This window comes from Lynx canadensis, chromosome B2 (assembly GCF_007474595.2).
Source record: "Lynx canadensis isolate LIC74 chromosome B2, mLynCan4.pri.v2, whole genome shotgun sequence".
In the NCBI taxonomy this organism is placed as follows: Eukaryota; Metazoa; Chordata; class Mammalia; order Carnivora; family Felidae; genus Lynx; species Lynx canadensis.
In genome coordinates, this window is record NC_044307.1 from 37,492,295 (window position 1) to 37,518,329 (window position 26,035).

General features: G+C 34.9%; 1 protein-coding gene across 1 annotated transcript in view; it reads left to right on the top strand.

Moving 5' to 3' along the window:
- Positions 1-7: 7 nt before the first annotated feature.
- DNAH8 (dynein axonemal heavy chain 8) overlaps positions 8-26,035 on the top strand; it is a 310,125-nt gene continuing 284,097 nt past the window's right edge. Inside the window, 7 exon segments of the mRNA XM_030314553.1 lie at positions 8-133; positions 9,883-10,072; positions 10,548-10,711; positions 16,047-16,223; positions 17,267-17,380; positions 23,144-23,251; positions 25,825-25,926. Of these exon segments, the coding sequence (XP_030170413.1) occupies positions 23-133; positions 9,883-10,072; positions 10,548-10,711; positions 16,047-16,223; positions 17,267-17,380; positions 23,144-23,251; positions 25,825-25,926 (966 nt within the window). The 5' untranslated portion in view covers positions 8-22.

The window sequence follows — 26,035 nt, forward strand, 5'->3', positions numbered from 1 at the left end:
TGGAGCAACCAAAGGGGCAAAAATGATGAGATTGTATATAGACAATGCAGCCCCCGAGAAACTAAAAGGATTGTGTATATTTTTTGTTCGCTGTCACAATGATATTGCTATAAATGTTAAAAATATTCATGAGGTATGTTTACATCTTTTCCAAATATATGGTTAAATGTTTTTTTCCAGCTTAATTGATATGTAACCGACATGGAATATTGTGTAAGTTTAAGCTGTGTAACATGTTGATTTAATACACTTAGCTTTTGTGAACTGATCACCACTGTAGCATTAGCTAATGCTCCATCATCTCACATAACTACCTTTTTTTGTTTTTGTTTTTGGTGATGACATTTAAGATGAACTGTCTTAGCCACATTCAAGTATATATTGCAGTATTAACTATAATCACCACGCTGTACATTAGACCCCCCAAACTTACTCATCTTATAACTGGAAGTTTGTATCCTTTGACAAACATTTCCTGATTTCCCCTACCCCACAGCCCTTGGTAATCAATATTCTACTCTCTGTTTCTATAAGGTCAACTTTTTTAGATTCCACATATAAGTCTGATTGTACAGTATTTATCTTTCTCTGTCAGGCTTATCTCACTTAGCATAATGACCTCAGATCCATCCATGTTGTCTTACAGGCAGGAATTCATTCCTTCTCATGGCTAAATAATTCTCTCTCCCTGTCCCTCTCCCCATCCCCCAAACTCCAAAAAAATTTTTTTAATTAAAAAAATAAAACATAGGGGAAAAGTTCCTTGACATTGGTCTTGACAATGGTTTTTTGGTTATGTCTCCAAAAGCACAAGAAACGAGAGCAAAAATTAATAAGCAGACTACATCAAACTAAACAGTTTCAACACAGCAAAAAAAAAGTTAATAAAATGAGAAGGCAACCTATGGAATGGGAGAAAATATTTGCAAACCATCTACTTCATTGGGGGTTAATATAAAATATATAGAGAGAATTTGTGCAACTCAATAGCAAACAAACAAATAATCCAATTAAAACATGGGCAGAGGAACTGAATTGACATTTTTTCAGAGTCCTCCAAATAACTAACAGGTACATGAAAAGATGCTCAAAGTCAATAATCATCAGGGAAATTAAAATCAAAACCACAATGAGATGTCACCTCATACCCATTAGAATGGTTATCACCAAAAAGACAAGAGATAGGGACACCTGGCTGGCTCAGTCAGGGGAGCATGGGACTCTTGATCTCAGGGTCATGAGTTTGAGCCCCAGGTTGAGTGTAGGAATTACTTAAATAAGTAAATAAACTTAAAAAAAAAAGACAAGAGATAAGTGTTGGTGAGAATGTGGAGAAAAGGTAACCCTCATGCACTATTGGTGGGGATGTAAATTGGTACAGCCACTATGGAAAAAAGTATGGAGGTTTCTCAAAAAATTAAAAATGGAACTGCCGTATGATCCAGAAATCCCACTTCTGGATATATATCTAGAGGAAATGAAATAAGGGTTTCAAAGAGATATCTTCATCTCCAGGTTCACTGCAGCATTATTCACAATAACCAAGATATAGAAGCAACCTAAGTGTACAACTGTGGATAAGTGGATAAGGAAGGTACGATAAATATACACGATGGAACATATATCATGTCCAGTGTGGAGCCTGATATGGGGCTCAATCCCACAACCATGAGATCATGACCTGAGCTGAAATCAAGCGTCAGACACTTAACTGACTGAGCCATCCAGGCACTCCCCTATGTTTATTTCTAGGAGTTTTATGGCTTCAGGTATTATGGTTAAGTCTTCAGTTAATTTTGAGTTAATTTTTGTGAATAGTGTAAGATAGAGGTTAAATTTCATTCTTTTGCATCTAATTATCCAGTTTTCATAGCAGTGTTTATTGAAGAAGACTATCCTCTCCTCATTGAATATTCTTGGCTCTCTTGTCAAATTTTAGTTGAGTGTACATGTGTGGATTTATTTCTAGGCTCTTGATTCAAATCCATTGGCCCATGTGTCAATTTTTATGTCAAGTATCATTGTTTTGATTGCTCTAGCTTTGCAGTATAGTTTGAAATCAAGAAGTGTGATGCCTTCAGTTTTGGTTTTCTTTTTCCCCGTTAGGATTACTTTGGCTCTTGGGTGTCTTTTGTGGTTCCATACAAATTTTAGGATTGCTTTTTCTATCTGAGGGAAAAACACCATTAAAATTTTGATGGAGATTGCATTGCATCTATGGGTGGCTTTGGGTAATGTGGACATTTAACAATATTTATTCTTCCCATCCATGAACATGGGATATCTTTCCATTTTGTCATCGTTGATTTCTTTCATTAATGTCATAGTTTTGAGATCTTTCACCTCCTTAGTTAATTTTATTCCTAAGAATTTTATTGGTTTCAATGCTATTGTGAATGGGATTGTTTTCTTTATTTAATTTTCAGATGATTTGTCCTTCATATGTAGAAACATAACTAATTTCTGTTTGTTTATTTTGTACTCTGCAACTTTACTGGCAATTTTTCTAACAGTTTTTTGGGTGGTGTTTTAGGATTTTCTATTTACAATATTATATCATCTGTAAACAGAGGTAATTTTCCTTCCTTTTCAATTTGGATGACTTGTATATATTTTTTCCTTTTCTAATTGCTCTGCCTAGGATTTCCAGTGTTGTGTTTATCTTTTTTTTAAGTTTTATTTATTTATGTTGAGAGGTGGGGGAGAGGCAAAAAGAGAGGGAGAGAGAGAATCCCAAGCAGGTTCCACACTGTCAGCCTGGAGCCTGATGTGGGGTTCAGTCCCACGAACCACGAGATCAAGACCTGAGTTGAAATCAAGAGTTGGATGCTTAAGTGACTGAGCTACCCAGGCACCCCTCCAGTGTTTATTTAATAGGAGAGGTGAGAGTGAGCACCCTTATCTTTTCCCATTATTTTTTCTCTTTTAGAGAAAAAGTTTTCCACTTTTCACTGCTGGTTCACTGGTAAGTGTGAGTTTGTGATATGTGGCCTTTATTATTTTGAGGTATGTTCCTTCTGTACCCAATTTCTTAAGAGTTTTTTTTTTATTATTATGAAAGAGTGTTGTATTTTGTCTAATGCTTTTTCTGCATCTGTTGAAATGATTACATGCTTTTTATCCTTCACTTTGTTAATGTGGTGTATCATATTTATTCATTTGTATATGTTGAACCATCCTTGCATCCCAGGGATAAATCTCACTTGGTCATGATGTATGAGGCTTTTAATGTGCTGTCGAATTGGTTTGCTAGTATTTTGTTGAAAATTTTGCATCTCTTTTTTAGAGATATTGTTCTTTTGGTAAGTGGGATATTGGTAATTTTCTTGTAGTGTGCTTGTCTGGCTTTGGTATCAGGATGATTCTTGCCTTGTAAAATGAGTTTAGAGTGTTCCCTCTTCAATTTTATGAAAGAATTTTAGGAGGATTGGCATTCATTCTTCTTTAAGTGTTTGGTAGAATTTACCAGTGAAACCATCTGGTACTGGATTTTTCTTTGTTGGGAGGTTTTTGATTGCAGGTTCAATCTCTGCTTGTTATTGGTCTGTTCAGATTTTCTGTTTCTTCATGATTCAGTCTTTGTAGATGGTATGTTTCCAAGAGTTAATCCATTTCTTCTAGGTTGTCCAATTAGTGTGAATATAGTTGTCTATAGTTGTTTCTTTGTTTTCTTTCTTTCTTTTTTAAATTAACTAATCTCTATGCCCAATGTGGGGCTTGAACTCATGACCCTGAGGTCAAGAGTTGCATGCTTTACAGACTGAGCTAACCAGGCATCCCCATAGTTGTTTCTTATGGTCCTTTGTGTTTTTGTGGTCCTAATGTTTCCTTTATTATTTCTGATTTTATTTATTTGAGTCTTCTCTTTTTTTTCTTACTCTTCCTAACAGTTTTGGTTATCTTTTCACAAAACAGCTTTTAGTTTTGTTGATCATTGCTATTGTTTTTCTGATCTCTATTTCATTTATTTCTGCTCTTTTCTTTGTTATTTCCTTTCTTCTGCCAACATTGGGCTTAGTTTGTTCTTCTTTTTCTAGTTCCTTGATTGTAAGGTTAGGTTGTTTAATATCTTCCTTTTATAATGTAGGCATTTATTGCTTAAGCTTCCCTCTTAGAACTGCTTTTGCTGCATCCCAAACCCTATAGGTTTTGGTATGTTATGTTTCCATTTTCATTTGTTTCAAGATATTTTTAAATTTCCCTTTAGATTTCTTCTAAAGAAACACAACCCACTGATTGTGTGAAGTGTGTTAATTCTCACATATTTGTGAAATTTCTAGTTTTTCTTTCTTTTGTTATTGATTTCTAGCTTCATAAAATAGTGACTGGAAAAAGAAACACTTGGTATGATTTCAGTCATCTTAAATTTGCTGTTTTGTGGCCTACCATAGGATCTCTCCTGGAAATGTTCCACATGCATTTGAGAAGAATATATTCTTCTGCTATTGGGTGGAATATTCTGTATATGTCTATTAGGTCCATTTGGTGTAAACTACAGTTCAAGTAAAATATTTCCTTGTTTCTTTTCTGTCTGGATGAACTAACCACTGTTGAAAGTAGGGTATTAAAAGTCCTCTACTATTATTGTGTTGTGTGTTTCTCCCTTCAGATCTGTTAGCATTTGGTTAATGTATTTAGGTGCTCTGTTGTTGGGTGCATATATATTTATGACTGCTTTATCTTTTTGATAAAGTGACCTGTGTATCATTGTATAATAACCTTTTTTGTCTACTGTTATTGTTTTGGCTTAAAGTCTATTTTGTCTGATATAAGTATAGCTACTTGTGCTTTCTTTTCGTTTCCATTTGCATGGCATATTTATTTTCTGTTTTCACTTTGTGCCTCTGTATGTCCTTAAAGCTGGAGTCAGTCTGTTTTAGGCAGCATATAGCTGTTTTGTTTTTGTATCCATCCAGCCACTCTGTGTTTTTTGATTGGTGAATTCAATCCATTTACAGTTAGAATAATTATTGATATGTAAAGGGTTACTAATGCTATATTATTGATTGCTTTTTGTTGTTTCATACTTCCATTTTTTTTTCTTTTTCCCTCTGTTTCTACTTACCTTTGTAAATTGGTGTTTTTCCATGTGGTATGCTCTGTTCCCTTCCTTTTTAATCTTTTGTGAATCTACCCTAGATTTTTGCTTTGCTGCTACCATGAGGCTTACATAAGACATTATAGCTATAACACTTTATTTTATGCTGATAACAACTAACTTTAATTGTATGCAAAAACTCTATCCTCTTACTCCTCCCCTTTATGTTTTGATGTCACAATGTATCTCTTTTTATACTGTATATTCATTAACAAACTTTGTAGCTATAGTTATTTTTATTACACTCATTCTTTAACTTTTATACTAGAGCTACATGGTCAACACCACTCATATTTACAGTGTTAGAGTATTCTGAATTTGACTATATATTTACCTTTTTTTAGGGTATTGTATGTTTTCATATGTGTTCATGTGAATAATTAGTGTCCTTTCATTTCAGCTTAAAGAACTCCTTTCAGCATTTCTTGTAAGGTGGATCTCATGGTGATGAATTACTTCAGCTTTTGTTTGTCTAAAAAAATCTTTCTCTCTCCTTCATTGCTGAAGGGTAATTTTGCCAGATAGAGTATTCTTGGTTGGCATTTTTTTTTCTTTCAGCACTTTGAATATATGGTTCCACACGTTCCTGGCTTGTCAGGGTTTGGCTAAGAAATCTGTTTTGGCAACCTTGGAGGGTTCTCTTCTAAGTTACAAGCTTTTTTTCTCTTACTACTTTTAAGATTTTCTCTTTGTCTTTGAGTTTTGGCAGTTTTATTATAATGTGTCTTGGAAAGGATCTCATTAAGTTGGTTTTGTTTGGTGACCCATGAGCTTCGTGAACTTGGATATCTAAATCTCTCCCCAGATCTTGGCTTTTCTCAATCACTGTTTCTTTAAATAAGCTTTCTTTCCCCTTCTCCCTCTCTTCTTTTCCTAAAACTTCAATAATTTGCAGATTGGTGCTTTTGATGATATTCCATAGATCACACAGGTTTAATGTTTTTCATTCTTTTTTCTTTGTTATCCTCTGAATAAATTCAGAGTTCCTGTCTTTTATCTCACAGATTCTTTCTTCTGCCTGATCCATTCTATTGTTGATGACCACTGTTGCACTTTTCATTTCTTTGTATTCCTCAGCTCCAAAATTTTTGATTGGCTCTTTTTTCATGATTTCTGTCTCTATTAAATCTCTTGTTTTGTTTATGTATTTTTTTCATGATTTCATTGAATTATCTTTCTGTGTTTTCCTGTAGTTCACTGAGTTTCCTTAAAACAGCTTTGTTGAATTCTTTATCATGTAAATTGCAAATTTCCATGTCTTTGGGGTTGGTTGCTAGAAAATTATTGTGATCCTTTGGTGGTATCACATTCCTTAAAGTTCTGTATTGCTGTCTTTGCCTTTGATGTAGTAGTCATGTCCCCTAGTCTTTACCATCTTTGGGAGAAAAATATCTTCCCTCAGCCCTGTTGGTGATTCTGCGGCTCTCAGAGACCTTCTGTGGATAAACCTGCTCTACACTTCTTTATCCCTTTTGTGGAGGAATTCTTAAGCTTGTATGCCTTCTCTCAATCCTGCAGTGCACCAAGTTGACAACCTCCCTTTTGTTTTCCCAAAGGTGATGCTAAAGCTCAAGTTTGTGATCTCCCCCCTAGCCAACAAATTTGGGCTGGCTTTCTTCATGTAGTCCCTAGCCATCTGGCAAAGTGTACTCTCACTGCTGCCATCAGGAGCATGCATGGGGAGCCAGCCACAGGGTAGGGGGCATTGTGTGGCTGAGGCATGCTGAGAGCTGGGGGCGCCCATGGGCCAGTTGGGGAATCCATGTGCCAGATGTTTCCAGTGGCCATGCTGGGCTTCCGGTGGTGGGCTCCTTGATGGAATCTGTGGTGGAGTTAGTAGTATCTGCTTCCCTTTAGCGCCTTCCTAGAGTCTTATCTGCCACTCTCTCAGCTTGTTTATGCCCACACCCCCCTGTCCCCTAGCCATGCAGCTCATGATTTAGTACTCTGGATGGGGTGGGAGAGAAATGAGCCTCTTTGGCAGCATCCTACATAGCTGGGGAAGCTGGATGCTCATTTACATGCTCTCATTTGCCCTTACAGGAGAAATTAAAGGCTGAGAAGATCTCCCTTGGTCCTAAGCTGTGCAGCCTTGGGGGAGGGGTGATGTGGATAAAGTCAAGTCTTTCCTCTTACCTTATCCGGTGCACTCAAACTCATATTTTTTTGCTTCAACTGTGTGCAGTAACTTCTCTTCTGGAAATCTGGACTTCCACAAAGGCTCTTGTGTCCATGGGTGATTAATAGTGCTTTCCATGGGGTTCTAGGACAGTGTCTGAGAGGGGTTAGAGCTGGTTCATGGCCACTGCAGGTTTCACACCTAGACTGAGGTCTGGATGCCTGTTCTCTGATGCATGGTGGGTGAGACTCTTCCTGAGTTCCTTGACATATGGTGCTGGATCGCAGAGCTCCCACAAAGCCACTTTTGTCCATTGATAAAAACCAAATTATTGTTTTTTGTTAGGGGACAGAAACAAAGGACATCTTATTCTACCATGTGTTGACGTCACCAGCCTGTAGTTAAACATTGAATGTATTATCATAGTTACACTTTTACTTTACTTTCTCTCCTTTCTGTATATAGGACTGATTTGAGTTCCAAGAAAATGTATTCATGTATTCAGGATAACTGAGAAATTACTATAGTAGAATGAAGTGATATTTATCCTTTAGACACTGCTTTTAAAATTCATGAAAATTCCATTTCTTCTAGATGGTGTGCAAATAATTTCCATCCTTCCATTTACTGGGAAGGAATTTAATGTTGTTCACATTATTTTGAGTATTAGTTATTTTAATCTCCTCATTACTTAATATTTTAACTATTTAATAGTTTAGAAAGACTTATCTAGTGCTTATCTAGTCCTGGGAAGGCAGCTTGATGACATGGGAAAAACAGCAATTTTATTCAGATAGACCCAAATTTGTCACCTACCCTAACCACTGACCAGTGGAGTGTTCCTTGACAGGTTGCTTTTCTTTTCTATGACTTAGGTTTTTACATTATTAACTTGGAAATAGTAATACCCACCTTGCAGGATTGTTGTGAGACTAAATTATAATATTAGCAAATTCTTATCTTGCTAAGTAACAAATCCACCCTAATTTTTCTCCTTTTCTGTTTATGACAAAAAATGGCTTTAAGAGAGGTTGTTTAGCTTGGTTTTCAAGTCTAGGTTGGGAATCATTTCCCTGTGACTCCTTGTAGATACTGCATTGTCTTCTGGTATCTCTTGTGGCTGATTAAGCCTCTTCTGTAAATGTGCTTCATAAGTGATCTGTCTTTTCTTTCGGTTTGATTTTGTTCTTTGTCTTTCAAACAGTTTCACCATGATGTCTCCAACCATGTGCACGTGTTTCCCAGTGTGTCTTCCATTTCACTAATTCTCCCTTCAACTTGTTTGTAACAACTCATTCTTTTTTATAAGTGAGTTTTTATGTTTGTCGCAGTTGTATGCAATTTTGAAAAACATGTTTATTTATTTTGAGAGAGAGAGCACGAGCAAGCACACAAGCGGGGGGAGGGACAGAGAGAGAAAAGGTGCAGCCAGTGCAGAGCCAGAGGCGGGGCTCAGTCTCACAAGTGGTGAGATCATGACCTGAGCTGAAATCAAGAGTTTGACGCTTAACTGACTGAGCCACTGAGGCACCCCGGTATGCAGTTTTAAAAAAGGAAGAAATTCTGTAAGTCTTGTTATGAAAACTTAAGTCTATCTCACTCTCCAGGAGCAACCATTAATCTCTCAACAGATTCTTTCATTTGCCTCCATATCTCTAAATGGTGTGCTCTGATTGCTTCTTTGCCAGGTTAGACATTACCTATTGACTTTTTTCTGTGGAAGATGAAGATTTAGCTCTTTTTTATCCTGTGCCCCTCCTGCCATTTTCCATCCCTTTGTTCTTATATAACTATAACATAGTTATATTCTATTTCGCTTAGATAAATATTTGTTTACACCATTATAACTGTGTAAAACCAATCGCAGTTGAGCATATGGTATATCAGTGGTCCTCATAATGGTTCCCTAAACCCTTTCATGGAATGTGCAAGGTCAAAATGTATTTTTATCATTATACTAAGACATTTGCCCTTTTTACTGTGTTGGCATTTGACTAATGGTGCAGAAGCAGTAGTAGGAAGGACTGGTGACTCCTTAGCACGAATCAAGGCTGTGGCACCGTACTGTACTTGTAGCTGTTGTAGTCTTCACTGCCATACGCTCACAGTTAAAAAGAAATGTAGTGGCTTTTGGCAAGTTTTTTATCTTAATTTCTTGGCTTGGGGTGTCCATGTCACTTAAATTGTATTAATTGAAATGTCACACTCATCAATGCTGGACTTCTGATTTCTGTGTATTTTATTTCTTGAGACTGATCAGTTTTTCCACTTAAAATTCTGGGCAGAGGGCTAATTTCATTGCTCTTTCCTTACTCTGATTGAGTTTTTCTAGTCTCATTTCCCGGGACAGGGCAATTTTCCACTAAGAACTTTATACAGAAGGCTCAGCTTCATTTCCTCCACATTGTATAGGCTCCAGGTTTTCTCCTTACCTATGTTGAAAGTAAAGCACTGAGGAAAGTGTCGCCTTGATGAACACACATGGGAATGGTTAGAATGGGGGAAGAATATAAATTTGTTGATTTTAGAACTCTAATTTCCATGACTGCCTAAGTTTTCCTAATATATAGAAAGTATTGCCTATGCTTAATGTAATGAAAAATAGGTTATGATTTTCAGCTCTTTAATGGGATTAGCATATAACATTTGAACACCACCCTTTCAGGAAGTGCTGTTTACTGTACTGGATGCATCAACAGGAATCCTTCCTGGGATTAGGAATATGCTGTCAAGTATATTTGTGCCAGCTATTCTTGCAACAAATAATTGGGGTGCTCTAAACCAGTCCAAGCAAGGAGAATCTGAAAAACACATTTTCACCGAAACCATCAACAGATACCTTTCATTTTTAGATGGTAAGTACAAAATTTAACGTTTAGTACATTACTGAAAATGAGCAGATTAACTGTAAGATCTGTTATTAAAGACAAGCTTTAGAGGAAAACCATTCCATCTTAAAAGAAAGTATTACTCAAAATAATTATGAGACCTAGAAGTAAGAAATCAAATCGTTAGAACCTCTCATTTCCGGGCATCTTTGCAGGAGTAGGATATATTTTTAAAAAATTTTCCATTGTAGCAAGAAGATTCTATTCCTATGTTATTAATGAAAAATTCCACCATATTTAAAAATATTACTATATTATTAGCTCTTTTGAAAATATACAACTTTATTAGTTCATATTATTAAAATACATATTATTAACAAATAACCAAGTCACAATCTAACAATCAGTTTGCATTTATGTTTCTCTAACATTTGAGTAATTATAGCTGGAACCACACATTGACATTAAACACCTCTTCTCAATATTGTTTCTTCTCTTTTAGGTGCTAGAGTAAGTATTGAGGGCACAGTTAAGTTAAAGAAGGTAGACAATGTCGATTTTTCCAAACTGCATACTTTTGAAGAAGTGACAGCTGCAGCCAGCAATTCAGAAATGGTTCGTCAGCTAGAGGATGTGCTGATGACATGGTACAGACAGATCGAACAGGTGAGCTAACTCAAGTATTACATCAGATGTGAGTTGTAGCTCTCAGCTGTGTCCTAGCCATTGCATTGTGTCCCTGAAAGTAAAGGGAAGAGGAATCTTGCAGATTCGGTTATGAAATTCAGCTTATTCTTGACCTCAGTGCAAAAGCATTGTTCTCTGGGGGCCACTGAAAATCAATTTTAATTTTAAACATTTTAAATATTTTTAAATATTTAAATATTTTAAAAATATTTTAAATACCTAAAAATATTTTAAATATTTTAAATATGTCTCACTCTTAAGGAGGAACCATAACCATATGGGTTGAGAATGAAAAAAATGAAGAATCAGGAATAGCCAGTGTTCATTCCAATACTTTATATATTGTTTATACTCTTCATAAGAGAAAAGAAGAGGATACAATGAAGCAACTATAGCCACAGTGCTAGACACTAAATAAATACCTCTTGGTTGATCAATGGAATTGTCTATGTTGACAAAGATGTTCAAACTAGGCTTATTCATGTCACTACTACAACTCTCTGGCCAAATAAATTTTCTCTGGCAGTAGGGAAAGCAGCAATAAGAACGGGGCATATGTTAACATTCTGAGAGGTGCCAACCTACATTACCCATACTGCCCCAAATCAGGCACTATGCAATTGCTCTAAACTGAAAGAGGCCTCTAGGAGACAACTCACGGATCTCTAGTTCATGAGCACAGGTCAGTGGAGCTAGAGAAGAAAACATTCAGTCAAGTGAAGACTAAGGCAAAAAAAAATCTTAACTGAGTAAAAGCTAGAAAAAAGCACTTTCAATTTACCTCTCTTAGAACTATGTTAGAAGGAAGGAGGTGCAGTTGGAATGGAAAAATTGGAGGACTTTGGAAACTCCACCAGGGCCTGGAGTGCTGGTCACAGAATTTGTTCCAGGTGTCACTAGGAAATTGAAGTGGATAATAGAGCACCGCAAGACTTCTGTACCCACTTACTATGCCGCTGGAGGAAGGGGGAGCTGTAACCCATCGTGGAAATCAGGCTCTGTCCTACACAATGGCTGAGGAGATCCCCCCAATTATTGCAATCAATCAATATAGATTTTCTTTCATGAAAATGAACAAGCAAAAGAAAATAGCTGAGATTTAGGGAGATTTAACAAGTTGAAATAAGAAAATCACATTGGGCAATTGCAGCAAATGGCTCCAATTAAGTAGAATCAATGCAGGAAATGGGAGAGATCTTTAAATAAAATAAGCATCTGAACCATGACATCTAAAATAAACATTGACCTTGTCATACGCAAAAATTAGTCAAGATAAATTATAAACATAAATTTGAAAGCTAAAAATGAAAAAAAAAAACCAGATACACACGACAAATTGGATGAATCTCAAAAACACTGTGAGTGAACAAAAGCAACCCTAAATAAGTAATGTGAAAAATAAAACAAAACCTATAAATGAATCAGAACACAACATAGAGCTCTATTGATATCTTCTTCAGATACAAAACTCAGAAGCCATGAAAGAAAAAACTGACATATTTGACTACATAAAAACAATTTACCAACTTCCATATGTCAAAAATTACCATGAGCAAAATTAAAAAACGACTTTCTTGGAGAAAATATAATCAGCATATATAACAAAGAGTATCCATAATATGTAAAGATCTTCTTTACATCATTAAGAAATGGGCAACATTGAAAAAAAAATAGGCCAAGGATATGAACAATGTCATTCAAGGAAAGTACATGGAGATATTTGACCTGGGAGTGGGTGGGAGGGAGGTTTAGGAGGTCATGATATCTTCAAATATTTGATGGGATTTCATGTGAAATTAAACTTGCAGTGTATGGCCCTAAATGGCAGAAGACCAGGTGGTGGCTGCAAGGAGAGAGATTTTTAATCTTGAAATCAGGATAATTTTCTCACAGAATCCCTTCTTCACACACACACAAATACAGAATGTACTGCATCCTGAAAGTACCCAATTTGAGGCTGGTATCTATCTACGAAACATGTTGTAACAGGAATTAAATTTCAAGAATTTTCATTCTTTAATTCTGTGATTCAAACTAGATAGACCTTCAGCCAGTTAAGAGAAATTTAAATTATGTCTAGTGTCCTCTATTTAAGGTGATGAGGAAGCTTGTGATAGGATTAGGAAAGAGTTCTACACAGAATGGTTAAAGTTAAAAGCAAGTAACTTTCATGGAGTGAAGAAAGAACCTTCATGGGTCTGAAAAATCAACTATGTATTTTACTTCCTTTGTATTCTTAAAAATTCCATCACAATTTAAGTTATGTGAAGCTATAAACATAAAAAGTACAGAAAACAATATAACAAAGACCCCTGAAACTACCACTGAGATTAAATAGATAGATTCTCATTTTACTTCAGATCTGTTTTATTTTCATGAAAGCCTCCAACCCATCCCTTTCCTCCCCTCTATGTTACCACTATCCTGATGTTTTTGTCTCTCATTCTCCTGAAAGTTTTACACTTTTATTGCATTTTCATATTTATAAGCTTTAAATTATATATATTAAAATTATATGTATACACTATGTATATATATAAATACAGAATATATATTTGTGATTAAGGTCTTTATACAATTGGTATTTATAATATCATTTCACAGTTTATGTTTTTTCTCATTTAGCATTCTCTTTCATCTGTGTTGGTACAAATAAATTAAATTATTCACTTAACTACTGTCTGGTGTTCCTATCAGTTTATTATATACATTTTCAGACATTAAGATACATTTAAGTCATGTCTAATATCCTCTGTTTAAGGAGGTAGAGAGATTTGTTCATCCATTCCCTCAGAAATACAGTTGTTTCTATTTTTAGAAATTCAGTTAATTTTTAGAATTCAGTTAATACCTTTGTTCAGATCTCCTTTGCACAGGTTCTAGAGTTTCTCAGTGGAATTGCTGACAGCAATAGCATATGGCTTTTTTTATTGGGTATTACATAGCCCTCCAAAGAGTGGTTATATTAACTTACTTCATTTTTATAGAAGCTTATGAGTTCCCATTTCTTCAAATCTTTTGTTGCACTTGGATCATTAGATTTTTAATCTTTGTCAGTATGTTGGGTGTGGAATGATATCTTATTTTGTATTACTCTGATTTCTGTTGAGGTTGAATGTGTTCAATGGCTATTTAAGTTTTCTCTTTGTTGAATTGCCTGTTCACATCCTTCACCTAGTTTTATTTCAGATTGCTTGATGATATCTTACCAAGTTGCTGGAGTTTAAATAATATTTTCCATATGTTAACTTTGTTGGTCTCCATTGTGTCCTACATTTTCATTTGGTATGGTGTCTTTAGTCATGTGAAAGTTTTATATTTTAATGTAAACATATTAGTTACAAATTGTAATCCAGCTTCATTTTAGCTACCTCCAGTGGTAGGAACATTGTGCTTTTTGTATTTTATTTAAGAAACTCTTTTCTACTTAAATATTATGTAGATATTCTCCTGAGTTATTTATTTACCTTAAATATTAGTGAAATCTACAGAAATAAATACCATAAAAGAAACAACTTGTTGTAAAATGAACACTCATGTAACCTTTGCACAAGTTAAGAAGCAGCATTACCAGCACCTAACAGTCCTCATGCATCCCTCTTCCCAATTTTAACTCCCTTTTCTTCCCCCCAGTGGTAACCATTTTCTTGACAATTATGATATTTAGTTCCATGCTTTACTTCATCATTTTCCCCTCATCTCCTATGTTTTCTTTAAAAGTGTTGCCATTTTGTTTTTAATATTTAGGTTTGTAATCCATCTGGAATTAATTGTGTACGTGGAGTAGGAATCTAATTTTGTCTTTTTCCATATAGTTAGCCAATTGTCCCCAAAATAAGCTGTTTAGTTAATAGCCCATTGTTTCCTCCTGACAAATTTTTAATATCACTCTGTAATATATAAAGTTTCTAAATCCCTTTGTCTATCCCACTGGTCTACTTATTTGGGTTTTACACTCAGGTAATACTGTTTTAATTTCTGTAGTTTTTTTACTAAGTCAACATTTGTCATGACAAGTCCCTTTATGTATTTTTCTTCAAAATTGCATTGGTTATTTCTGGTTAATTATTCTTCCAAATTAATTTTAAGACTAGCTTTTCAAGTATTCTGAAAAACTCTATTGATATTTTGATTGGTTTTCACTAAATGTATACATTAATTTAGAGAAAATTGTCACCTTTATATGGTTGAAGATTTCCATCCATGAACATGGTATTTCTCTCCATTTATTTAGGTCTTCTTTTGTATGCTGAAAGTAAGTTTTCTAATTTTATCCACAAAGATATTGTACATCTTTTGCTAATCTCTAGATATCTGATCATTGTTGTTGTTTGTTACAGCAAATACTATCTTCTTTTAGAAATTACATTTTCAGATTGCTATATGGCTTGTAAAGAAATGCTACTAATATTCTGTGTACATCCAGTAACCTTACTGAATTGTTCACTTTTACTTATTATAGAAGTTTGTCTTTAGATATTCTTGAATTTTAAAAATGTAGCCAAACATATCATCTTTGATTATGACAATTTTTTTTGAGAGAGAGAGCACACAAGAAGGGCAGAAGGAGAGAGAGAGAGAATCTTAAGCAGGCTCCACTCCTAGTGCTGAGCCGCATGTGGGGTTCAATCTCATGACCATGAGATCGTGACCTGAGCCAAAATCAAGTCTGACATTCAACCAGCTGAGCCACCCAGGCACACTGCCACTATTGTTTTTGTTTTTTTTTTTAATTTCCAATTCTTATGCCTTTTGGTTGCTTTTCTTGTTTGGAGACCTCCATTACCACGTTGAATAGTAGTGGGTGGTGTTAGTGGCAAATTTTTCTTGTCCTTGGTTTTAAAGTGATATTTTCTAAAATTTTATCATTAAATATGAGGTTTGCTATAGATTTTTGGTAGATACTATTTATCAGGTTAAAGAAGTTCCCTTTTGTTCTTAGTTTCCTAAGAGTTTTTCTTTTAATTTTTTTTAATGTTTATTTTTGAGACAGAGAGAGACAGCACAAATGGGGGAGGGGTAGAGAGAGAGGGAGACAGAATCCGAATCAGGCTTCAGGCTCTGAACTGTCAGCACAGAGACTGACACAGGGCTCAAACTCACAAACCATGAGATCACGACTTGAGCAGAAGTCAGATGCTTAACTGACTAAGCCACCGAGGCGTCCCAGTTTGCTGAGAGTTTTTAATATTCTTCAATTAAAATTTATAAAAATTTTTAGCTTCCTTTGAAAAGATACAAACAATGAGGTTTTACCAAAGAAGAAAATAACATTCTTAAATTCTGTGAATTTTTTTTTTTTTTTTAATTGCAGGTACTTATTGAGAGTGAGCAGATGAGAAAGGAAGCTGATGACTCAGGTCCACTTACTGAATTGGAACACTGGAAACGCATGTCAGCCAAATTCAATTATATCATTGAACAGATTAAAGGACCAAGTTGTAAGGCTGTCATAAATGTGCTTAATGTTGCACACTCCAAACTGTTAAAGGTAAAAGGCCTTTTATTTTAAAATTTGATATGCTTCAGAACAACCAACTAGAAAATTACCCTTCTTGAACTGCTTCTTCACATCATATACTGGAACCATGTGTTTAGAGGTTTTAAACGTTGAGTGAGGCTCTCTCATATTCCACAATTATTTCCCAAAGAGGAAAAGGAAGTATAGAAATGAAGACTTATTTCTCAATATTTTGTATATCAATTTTGACAATACTACTATGGAATGATTGGTATTTATTTTTAAGTTGTTTTTGAAATTGTGAATCAATAGAAGCTCATTGAGGTAAAGAACTACATAGAAAGTCAAAAACAAAAATGTGCTCTTGTTAGATAGCTCATGTCCACTAGTCCACAGTTTGGTTTGATTTTTTCTGGGTCCTTTTATTTTTCTGTATTCTTTCTTTAAAAAATTTATCTATATTTATCTATATCTATATCTGTCTATCTAGATATATATCCTTTTCTCAAAGACCCAAAATAATGCAATGTTATAAATAACTAACCTAGAAAAGTCACTCCAGATAGAAGCAAGTCCAGCTTAAGCCTACAGACAAAATGTTAATTACAAACAGAATGAGTCTTTAGTTTTAGTAAATCATTTAAGGTGTTTATGATAACTTTGTCTTAAATAATATAAGAAACAGATGTATCAATCACATTTCAGTATCAGCTACTTTAGTATATGTATGATTATGGAAGATAGCCTGAATTTCTTTTTTTTTTTTAATTTTTTTAATGTTTATATTTGAGAGAGAGAGAGAGAGAGAGAGAGACAGTGCACAAATGAGGGAAGGGCAGAGAGAGAAAGACAGGGAGACACAGAATCTGAAGCAGGCTCCAGACTCTGAGCTGTCAGTGTGCACAGAGCCTGACGTGGGGCTCAAACTCATGAGCTGTGAGATCATGACCTGGGCTGCAGGCAGACGCTTAACTGGCTGAGCCAGCCAGGTGCCCCCTGAATTTCTTGATTAAAATTAAGTACAGTGATATATTTGGATGTTTCATGGAATTCTTATACATTTTTTCCCTTAGAATTGGCGTGATTTGGATGCAAGAATAACAGATACAGCAAATGAATCAAAAGATAATGTCAGATATTTGTACACTTTAGAAAAAGTGTGTCAACCTCTCTATAACTATGACCTAGTAAGTATGCTTTTTAAAGTGTACTTTTAAAAATAACTCATTTTAAAATAACTTAATATATGTGTATTGGGAAATGTGTACTGCAGAAAAATTATATAAAAGATATATTTTCCTGTTATATATCTATCATGAATTATAAACTTATTTATTATTCCAAACTACATTTATATATTTGACATTATCATGAGTATAATCTCATTTGTGAATTAAACTAATTAATCCATTGCACATCACAAATTACCCCAGAACTGATTCGCATAAAACACAGTTCCTATAAATCAAGAATACAGGCATAGCATAGTTTGAGTGTCTCTGCCTCAGGGTGTCTCATGAAGTTGTGGACAAACTATTAGCTGGAAATGTGGTCTCACTGGAAGTGGAGACTAATAGTTGGAGGGTCCACTTCTAAGCTTGCTCATACGGTTTTTAGCAGGCCCCAGTTGCACACCACATGAGTTTTTACATAGGGTAACTTGCTTCCCCTAGGGTGAATGATCCAGGCATGAGCAAGAGAGAGTGCCCAACCAGCATTACCCTGATATCAAAGCACTACAAAAAGAAATAGAAAGATATCCCATGTTTATGGATTGGAAGAATGAATATTGTTAAAATTTCCACACTACCCAAAGCCATCTATATATTCATACAATCCCTATCAAATTTCCAGTGACCGTTTTTGCAATAATGGAAAAAAATCCTGAAATTTCTATTGTACGTACCCACAAAAGATGTCCACTAGTCAAAACAATCTTGAAAAGGAATAATAAAGCTAGAGACATTTCACTTCCTGATTTCAAGCTATACTGCAAAGCTAGAGTAACTAAAGCATTATGGTACTGGCATAAAAATAGACACATCAATCAGACAGAAACAAGAGAGATAAATCCTCACATATATGGTCAAAAACTTTTGACAAGGGAGCTAAGAATACTCAGCGAGGAAAGGATAGTCTCTTCAATAAATAGTATTGGGAAAACTGAATAATCATATGCAAAAGAATGAAATTAGACCCCTATCTAACATTGCTCACCAAAATTAACTTGGAATGGGTTAAAGACTTCATTGTAACACAAGAAACCATAAAACTCCTGGAAAAAAGAATGGGGAAAAAACTTCTTGACATTGGTTTTAGGGATGATTTTTTGAATATTATATCAAATATGTAATATTATAATATATATTATATATAATATAATAACATATAATATATAATATATATTATATAATATAATATATATTATATAATATATATTTTTTGATGTATATATATATCAACAAAATGTAAAGGCAACCTATGGAATGGAAGAAAATATTTGCAAATCATATGTCAGAAAAGGAATCAATGTTCAAAATATGTAAGAATTTATACAACTCAATAACAAAAGCAAACAATATAATGGAAAAAATGGGCAGGAACTGAAGAGACATTTTCCCAAAGAAGTCATCCCAATAACCAATGAGAACGTGAAAGGAAGCTCAACATCACTAATCATTAGGAAGTACAAATCAAAACCACAATGTAATATCACCTCATAGCTATTAGAATGGCTATCATCAAAAAAACAAGGTAACAAGGATGTGGAGAAAAAAGAACCCTTGTCCACTGTTAGTGGGAATGTAAATTGATGCAGTCACTATGGAAAACAGTACGGAGACTCCTCAAAAGATTAAATAGAATTACCATATGATCCAGCAATTCCACTACTGGGTATCTTTTCAAAGTAAATGAAATAAGGATATCTGCACTCCCATGTTCATCACAGTATTACTTACTCATAATAACCAAGATATGGAAAAAACCTAGGTGTCTATCACTGGATAAGTGGATATATATATGAAAGATGGAAATCTTGCCATTTGTGACATGGGTGGACCTTGAGGACATTATGTTAAATGAAGTAAGTACGACAGAGAAAGACAAACACTGTGTGATCTCACTTATATGTGGAATTTTAAAAAGCCAAACTCATGGTAACTAACTCATAGAACGTTAGTTTCCAGGGCTGGAAGTGGGGGAAATGGAAAGATGTTGGTCAATGAGTATAAAATTCCAGTTATAAATCCATAAATTCTGGGAACCTGATGTAGAGCATGGTACATTTTATCCTTTCTTTAGTAGAGAGAGGAAGTCAAGGAAACTAATATTTGTTGAGAACGTATTAGCCAGGAGAGTTCCCCAGGCAATTGTGTTTTTAAAGGTGTCCACAGTCTTGAAAACCCCTGGCCTTTTACTGTAGGCATTGTAATACATACTTTCCATGCATTTTCATTCTGTATGCAAAACAGTCCTCATTTTAAAAACAAAGAATAGAATTTGAGCATTTCTACAACTGTAAGTCATGAGACTGAATTTGAAATCTAGCACTCTGGCATTTTGCTTTGTTTTTGTTCCTGCTTCTCCATGCTGCTTCTTCAAGTTATTCTCTAAGTTAAAATGCTTTCAAAATAATTTATATTAGTGTCTGATATACATATTCAGCATTCTCCATTCTGATTTTTGAAGACATAGTCAAAGCCTCCACATGCATGTTGCCATTGCCTATATGGTTTGGTTGGCCAAACTTTTTAGGGCAGGGTCAATGCTGGTTTCATCCTGGAGTCAGGGAAAGAGGATTTGGAGAAGATAGATATGTATAGGGGTGGTTCATACCCATTCCAAGATGGTTCCGTTAACCAAGGAGTTTAATGTAGGTGAGGAGGGAAAAATGTAGAGTTGAGAGCCTTGGTCAGGACAGTTCTTACGGCCATGCAGGAATCTATTCTCCACCAGGAAGCACCATGAGAGAGAATAGGAAGACTTCCAGGAGCAGTCTTGGAATTGATTCCATAAAGAGATGATGGGTTTTATTTACAGCTTATTTACACCTTTAGTACCAGCAACTGGACTTCTGCTGGGGACCTTTTAAAAATCCGTTTCACATTAGAACATTTTGCATCACTTTTTAGGTGTTTGTGTGCATATGATCATGAGTAAAACAAACCAAATTGGTAATAGAGAATTATGGCCATTACTTGGCTCACTCAGGAGCTCAGTGACTTGATTCCCCAGCTTTATAGCATGTGCAGTTAAAATCTATTTCTAAGAAAAATCAGAATTATCACATGTCACATGCATTTGGGCTTACTCACAAGAGTTGAAGATTCAAATATTAAATAGACATATATTTAAAGTCTATTCTAGGAGGACTACCTGCAAGTAGATATTGATGAAACAAATGTAACAAAACATTAATTTTTGTCAAGTGTAGCGATGGATATAACTGATCATTATACTATTCTCTGTACTTTTCTATATTATTTAAAGCTCTTCATTATAAAAAATAAACTTGGAAGAAAGGTACAATGCTTTTTATTGTTATCAAGCTCTCTAGATTTTTAGGTGTACTAATTTCAACTTCTTGGTTCAAAAGACTTGTTTAAATTTATAGAATTTTCACATCTTTAATTCTGGTGTTCTTTTCATCCTAGTAATTTAAAAAATTTTATTCGATTGCTCTAGCCATGGATATACATTATTATTATTATTTTGTTGTTGTTGTTATTGAGCTTTTTATATTCTCTGATGAAGGAATGTTTCAAACATTATCTTTGATATTAAAGAAGTACTAATAATACTGTCATATAATTGCTTCCCCCTCATATAGTCACTATCTTCGATGCATTCACTGTTCTTTTTATCCTCATTTTCTTTACTCTCATTAAAAGCAAACAGCAATTGCTTTGGTTTGTAACTCACAAACTAGTTTAGCTTGTAACTCACATTTGAGCAGGAAAAGTTCAGAGGACTCATGCTTCCATTTCTTGTTGATAAATTATATGAATTTTATGTTTAATGTTTCATTTTATTATCTTGCTATTGCACTTTCTGGGTATTGGCATATCTGTCGTGTATTTTACATATAAAGTGTCAAACACTGTGTACAGATAGGTAAGAACTATGTGCTCAAGGAGCTTCTCTAATAAATGATGTTTAAATTTAGATGAAGGTCATTTTCCTGATGGACCCATTTGGTTGCATCTCTGAGCCTTCTTCACTGGAGCTAGGGGCACTTTGTAGACTTGCTTTATTGAGAGTGGAAGGGACTTCTCCAAGGCTTATTTTCATTAGACTCTTTCTGATATACAGATAACACATATAATATGAATTCTGACATACAAGGTTACCTGCAAAGTAATGATGTTAATTTACATAAGCCACATACAATTGATTTAATTAAGCCATAGTTAACATCTGATGCCTAGGACATACAGTACACTATTCAGTAGTTATTTCTGGTTTTATTTTGTCATTATTAAAGAAATCTTTTATATATTCTGTTTTGTCCTAACAAAAGGCAAGCTCCTTGATGGTGGAACAGCCATTGACCTGTTCTTCCATCCTGATTTGTGTCACAGTTAAAAGCAGGGTCTCAAAATCTCAGGCACATAACTGTAGTTATGTAACAGCTGTGGGACAAGGTACTTAACTTCCCTGCTTCTATGTTTTCTCATCTGCACAATGGGAATAATCATAATACTTTATTTTTTAGGTTCTATGACACTTATCTTTCTCACATTTAACATCTCTGTACTCAGAGCACATCTTATAAGAGAGTCCAGTCTTAGGAATCATTGTGGATGTGACTGGACACCATCTTAGATTATTAGTTTTCCGATTGAAGTGTTTTTTTTGTTTGTTTTGTTTCGTTTTGTTTTGTTTTGTTTTGTTGGTAACATTGGTATGAATTTAGACTACGGTGAGTAAGTAACCAGCCTGTGGTACAAATCTTCAAGACAGTATTCTCCCACCATACCCAAGGAACAAGATTTGGACATGGAATCTTTGTTCCTGTCATTTTCTCCATGGCTCGTTTATTTCATGATTACCTTTACAGAGGGCATTTAGCCTGTTGGTGACTTAGTTTTACAGGAGAGTTAAAACTTCCCATATTGAGCATTGTTTTCCTTTCTTGCTAATGTGTAAAGAATTGGTGCCATCTTGTAATCAGTAATGTTTCAGATCTGATGATCAAATGTACCTTAAATGATCATTGTCAGTGTAAATTAAGGTAGTATGTGAAGCTCTTTGCCTAGTGCTTGGCATATCGTAAGCATTCAATATACATTTGTGATGGTTTATGTCTCTCTTATACTTGTTTCCCTTTGCTGAATGCTTTTCCACTTGTTTCACTGTTTTGCATGTATCTCTTCCACTCTGTTGTGACTGCCTCTAGAACTGTCCTTGTATTTGAATTTATATATTTGAATTTCTCCCAAATATCCTCCAAAACTGGTGGTAGTTAGTAGGTTTGCTGAAAGGTGAATTGAATTGCACAAGTGGAAATAGGTTTTAGTCTGATCTCTGTTTTAAACTAGCTTTCTGGCCATAAGCAAGTCACTTTACCCTTGAAGATACCAAGTTTCTTCATCTTTAAATAGATTATCTTGAACTATTCATCCTAAAATCATTTTCACCTCTTAAATTTTATTTTTAAACAAACTTTTAAGGTTAGATGTACAGATAAGTTACAATGACAGTACAGAATCGTCTTCAAGTTTCTCCTGTTAACACCTTGTATTTTCTTGGTACATTTGTCAAAACTGATATTCTTTTTCTGTTCCAAGATCCAGTCTGGGACACTACATTGCATTTAGTAAAATTTGACTTTAAGATCAAAGTTTCAGCCTTATTTTATGCATGTTTAGAGTTTTGAATTTTATAGAATATTGTTTATTAAAAATATAAATATATGACGGACTTCCCTTAATACATTTCAATTTTAGGTTTCCATGGCACATGGAATACAAAATTTGATTAATGCCATCAGAATGATTCACGGTGTGTCACGGTATTATAATACCTCAGAGAGAATGACCTCGTTGTTTATCAAAGTAAGTTTCCAAGGAAGAAATCACACATGTCACCCTGTAAAAAAGTTAATAATACTTTCCCTCGGGGCCAGAGAAGGGAACTGGGAAGTTTGGGTGCCTCTCCGAGTTATGGATTTTAATACTTCCAGTGGACAAGAAATGAAAGGTGTTGACTGGTTAGTTGTACTTAACTGACGGTGTACCCTCTTTTTGTTAGAGGTAAGCCCTCAGGTTTTTTGTTTAAATGTAGCTGGTGCTTTTCTAATTTATTCTGTTCAGATAGTTTCCTCAGGACCTAAGAATTGTGTCTACTATTAACAATGTGTCTTTAGCCTCTCCCGGTGGCCCTGTAGTTTGTGTAAAATCTTCCTCTGATGACATATGGTTCATCACTTAAGTAACTTGAAAAATCATCCACGAAACACATGAATAGAATTTCTTTGTGATTCAAGCAGAACATAAATATATAAAGTAACAGTCAGATTTCTTTTAACAAGCAAATGAATAGATTTAATCATCATCTATTTCCCAAACAAGGCAAGAAGTTTAGGATTTTTCCCCATCCCTTGTCTCTCTCTTTCTTGTTATATATGTCCCACGCTGAGATTTCTCATTTTATATTTTTGTTAATATTTAAAAAAATTTTTTTTTAACATTTATTTATTATTGAGAGACAGACGCAGAGTGTGAGCAGGGGAGGGGCAGAGAGAAGGGGAGACACAGAATCTGAAGCAGGCTCCAGGCTCTGAGCTGTCAGCATAGAGCCCGATGCGGGGCTGGAACCCATGAACCGTGAGATGATGACCTGAGCTGAAGTCGGTTGCCTAACCAACTGAGCCACCCAGGCGCCCCTATTTTTGTTAGTATTTTTAAACTATTTTGCCTAATATTTTGTTAACATTTTGAATCCACATGTATTCCGACTAAAATCTAAGCGTTGCTAGTTTCTTTGATCACCTCTGTTTGGTGATTTCCATATCTTCCTCCATCTTGGATTCATTATTTCTTTGGGTGAAAAGTATTTTCAAATGGTTCTTTCAGAGAGTCTGTGTGTGGTGAACCTCCTGAATTCCTACATGTGTGAAAATAACTTCATTTTGTCCTGCCACTCAAATGTTAGTTTGACTGGGATTCCAATTTCAACATAATTTTCTTCTGGAAACTTGAAGATGTTGTTGTCTCCTATCCAGGACTGTTCATGAGAAATTAGATGCTAATCTGATTATTTTTCCTTTGTAGGCAACCTATCTTATTCTTTCAAGAAGCCTTTAGGATTTTTTTCTCTATCCTTGAACTTCTAAAATTTCAAAGTGATGTGTTTCTTTTTACATTTATCTTGTTCTGTATTTGCTGGATTATTTCAATCCAAAGATTTTTGTCTCCATTCCTGAGAAATTTCCTTGTTTTGATTTTGACTATTCCTTACCTACCTGTTCAATTTATTCTCTCCCCTTGAATCTAACTTCCATTTCTCTTAATTTTTTTTGTCACTTTCTGTCCTTTGGCCTTTCAGCTCACTCATTTGCTCTTCATTTATGTCCCAGTTGCCAGTCAGTTCATCAATAAATTTTTTTTTATTTTGATAATAAAAATTTCAACTTCTAAGTTCTCTAGTTGTTTTCTTTTCGTGATGCAAAATACTCTCATATCTTCCTCCTGAACTAATTTAGTTAATAAAAGATATTTTAAAATATTTTACATATATGTTTTTTTGTATTTCCTTTTTGTTGAGTTTAATGCCTCTGTTACCATGTTTATTTTCTTTAATTGTTTGGTCATTCTTAGTTGTCTGCCTATTTTTGTCTTCAACTCCTAATTTGCCTTCCTGTGCTGTTCCTTGTAGTCTGTCTCTTGTGTGTGTGTGGGGGGGGGGCAGGGGGGGAATGTCAAGAGCTTTTTCTCTGACATGTCCTCCTGGGGCACAGAAGCTACCTGGGGCATAGTCCACACTCATGGCTTTGTCCTGCCAGCATATGTCATTGTTACCTACTATACAAGCTGCTCCAATTTCAATGTGCAGCATCATAAACAAGGGATACCTCTCATTGTCTCCCACCTCAACGATTTCCCATAAATGTTCCACCTTCATGGTAACCTTCTCCAGAACTGGGTTCTGGTTTTCTCTAGTCTTCCCCCCCAACACCTCCTTTCTGGAAATTTGATCCCATGTGCTTTCCATATTTTAGGAATTCTCCAAAATGTCTGTGTGTCAACCTGCCATCTCAGTCTAACCTCCTGACCATTTAAGTGACTGTTTTTTTTCTCCCACTATTTTGGGGATGTGGTTAACTTTAAATTTAGTTTGCATGTTGGAGAATGGTGAAGAATCACACTTGGATCCTAATTAGAGGAAAGATAAACAACAGAAAAATATAGAGGACTTTGAAATTTATGGCCCCAGTGACATCGACTTAAATGCCATCAAAATTTTGAATTTTCTTGGTTTGGACTAGAATGTGTATTTCTTTATTTTTTATATTGTGGTTTCATCTTGTAAATTTACTATTTATCATATTTTTTTGGTTATGGTTTAAAAATCTTAACTTTTATTTCTCTCTTTACCTGTAGTTATTTTGGACTTGTATTTATTTTAGGTAACAAATCAAATGGTGACAGCATGTAAAGCATATATTACTGATGGGGGAACTGTCCACATATGGGATCAGGAAACTCCGCTTGTATTAAAGAAAATTCAGGTTTGTATAAATACTCTTATTTTCATAAAGTAAAGGTTTCATTGTCTGGCCTGCTTTTGTTTACTTTGTTCGTTCACAGAACACGTTAACTTTGAAAAAACATTTACAG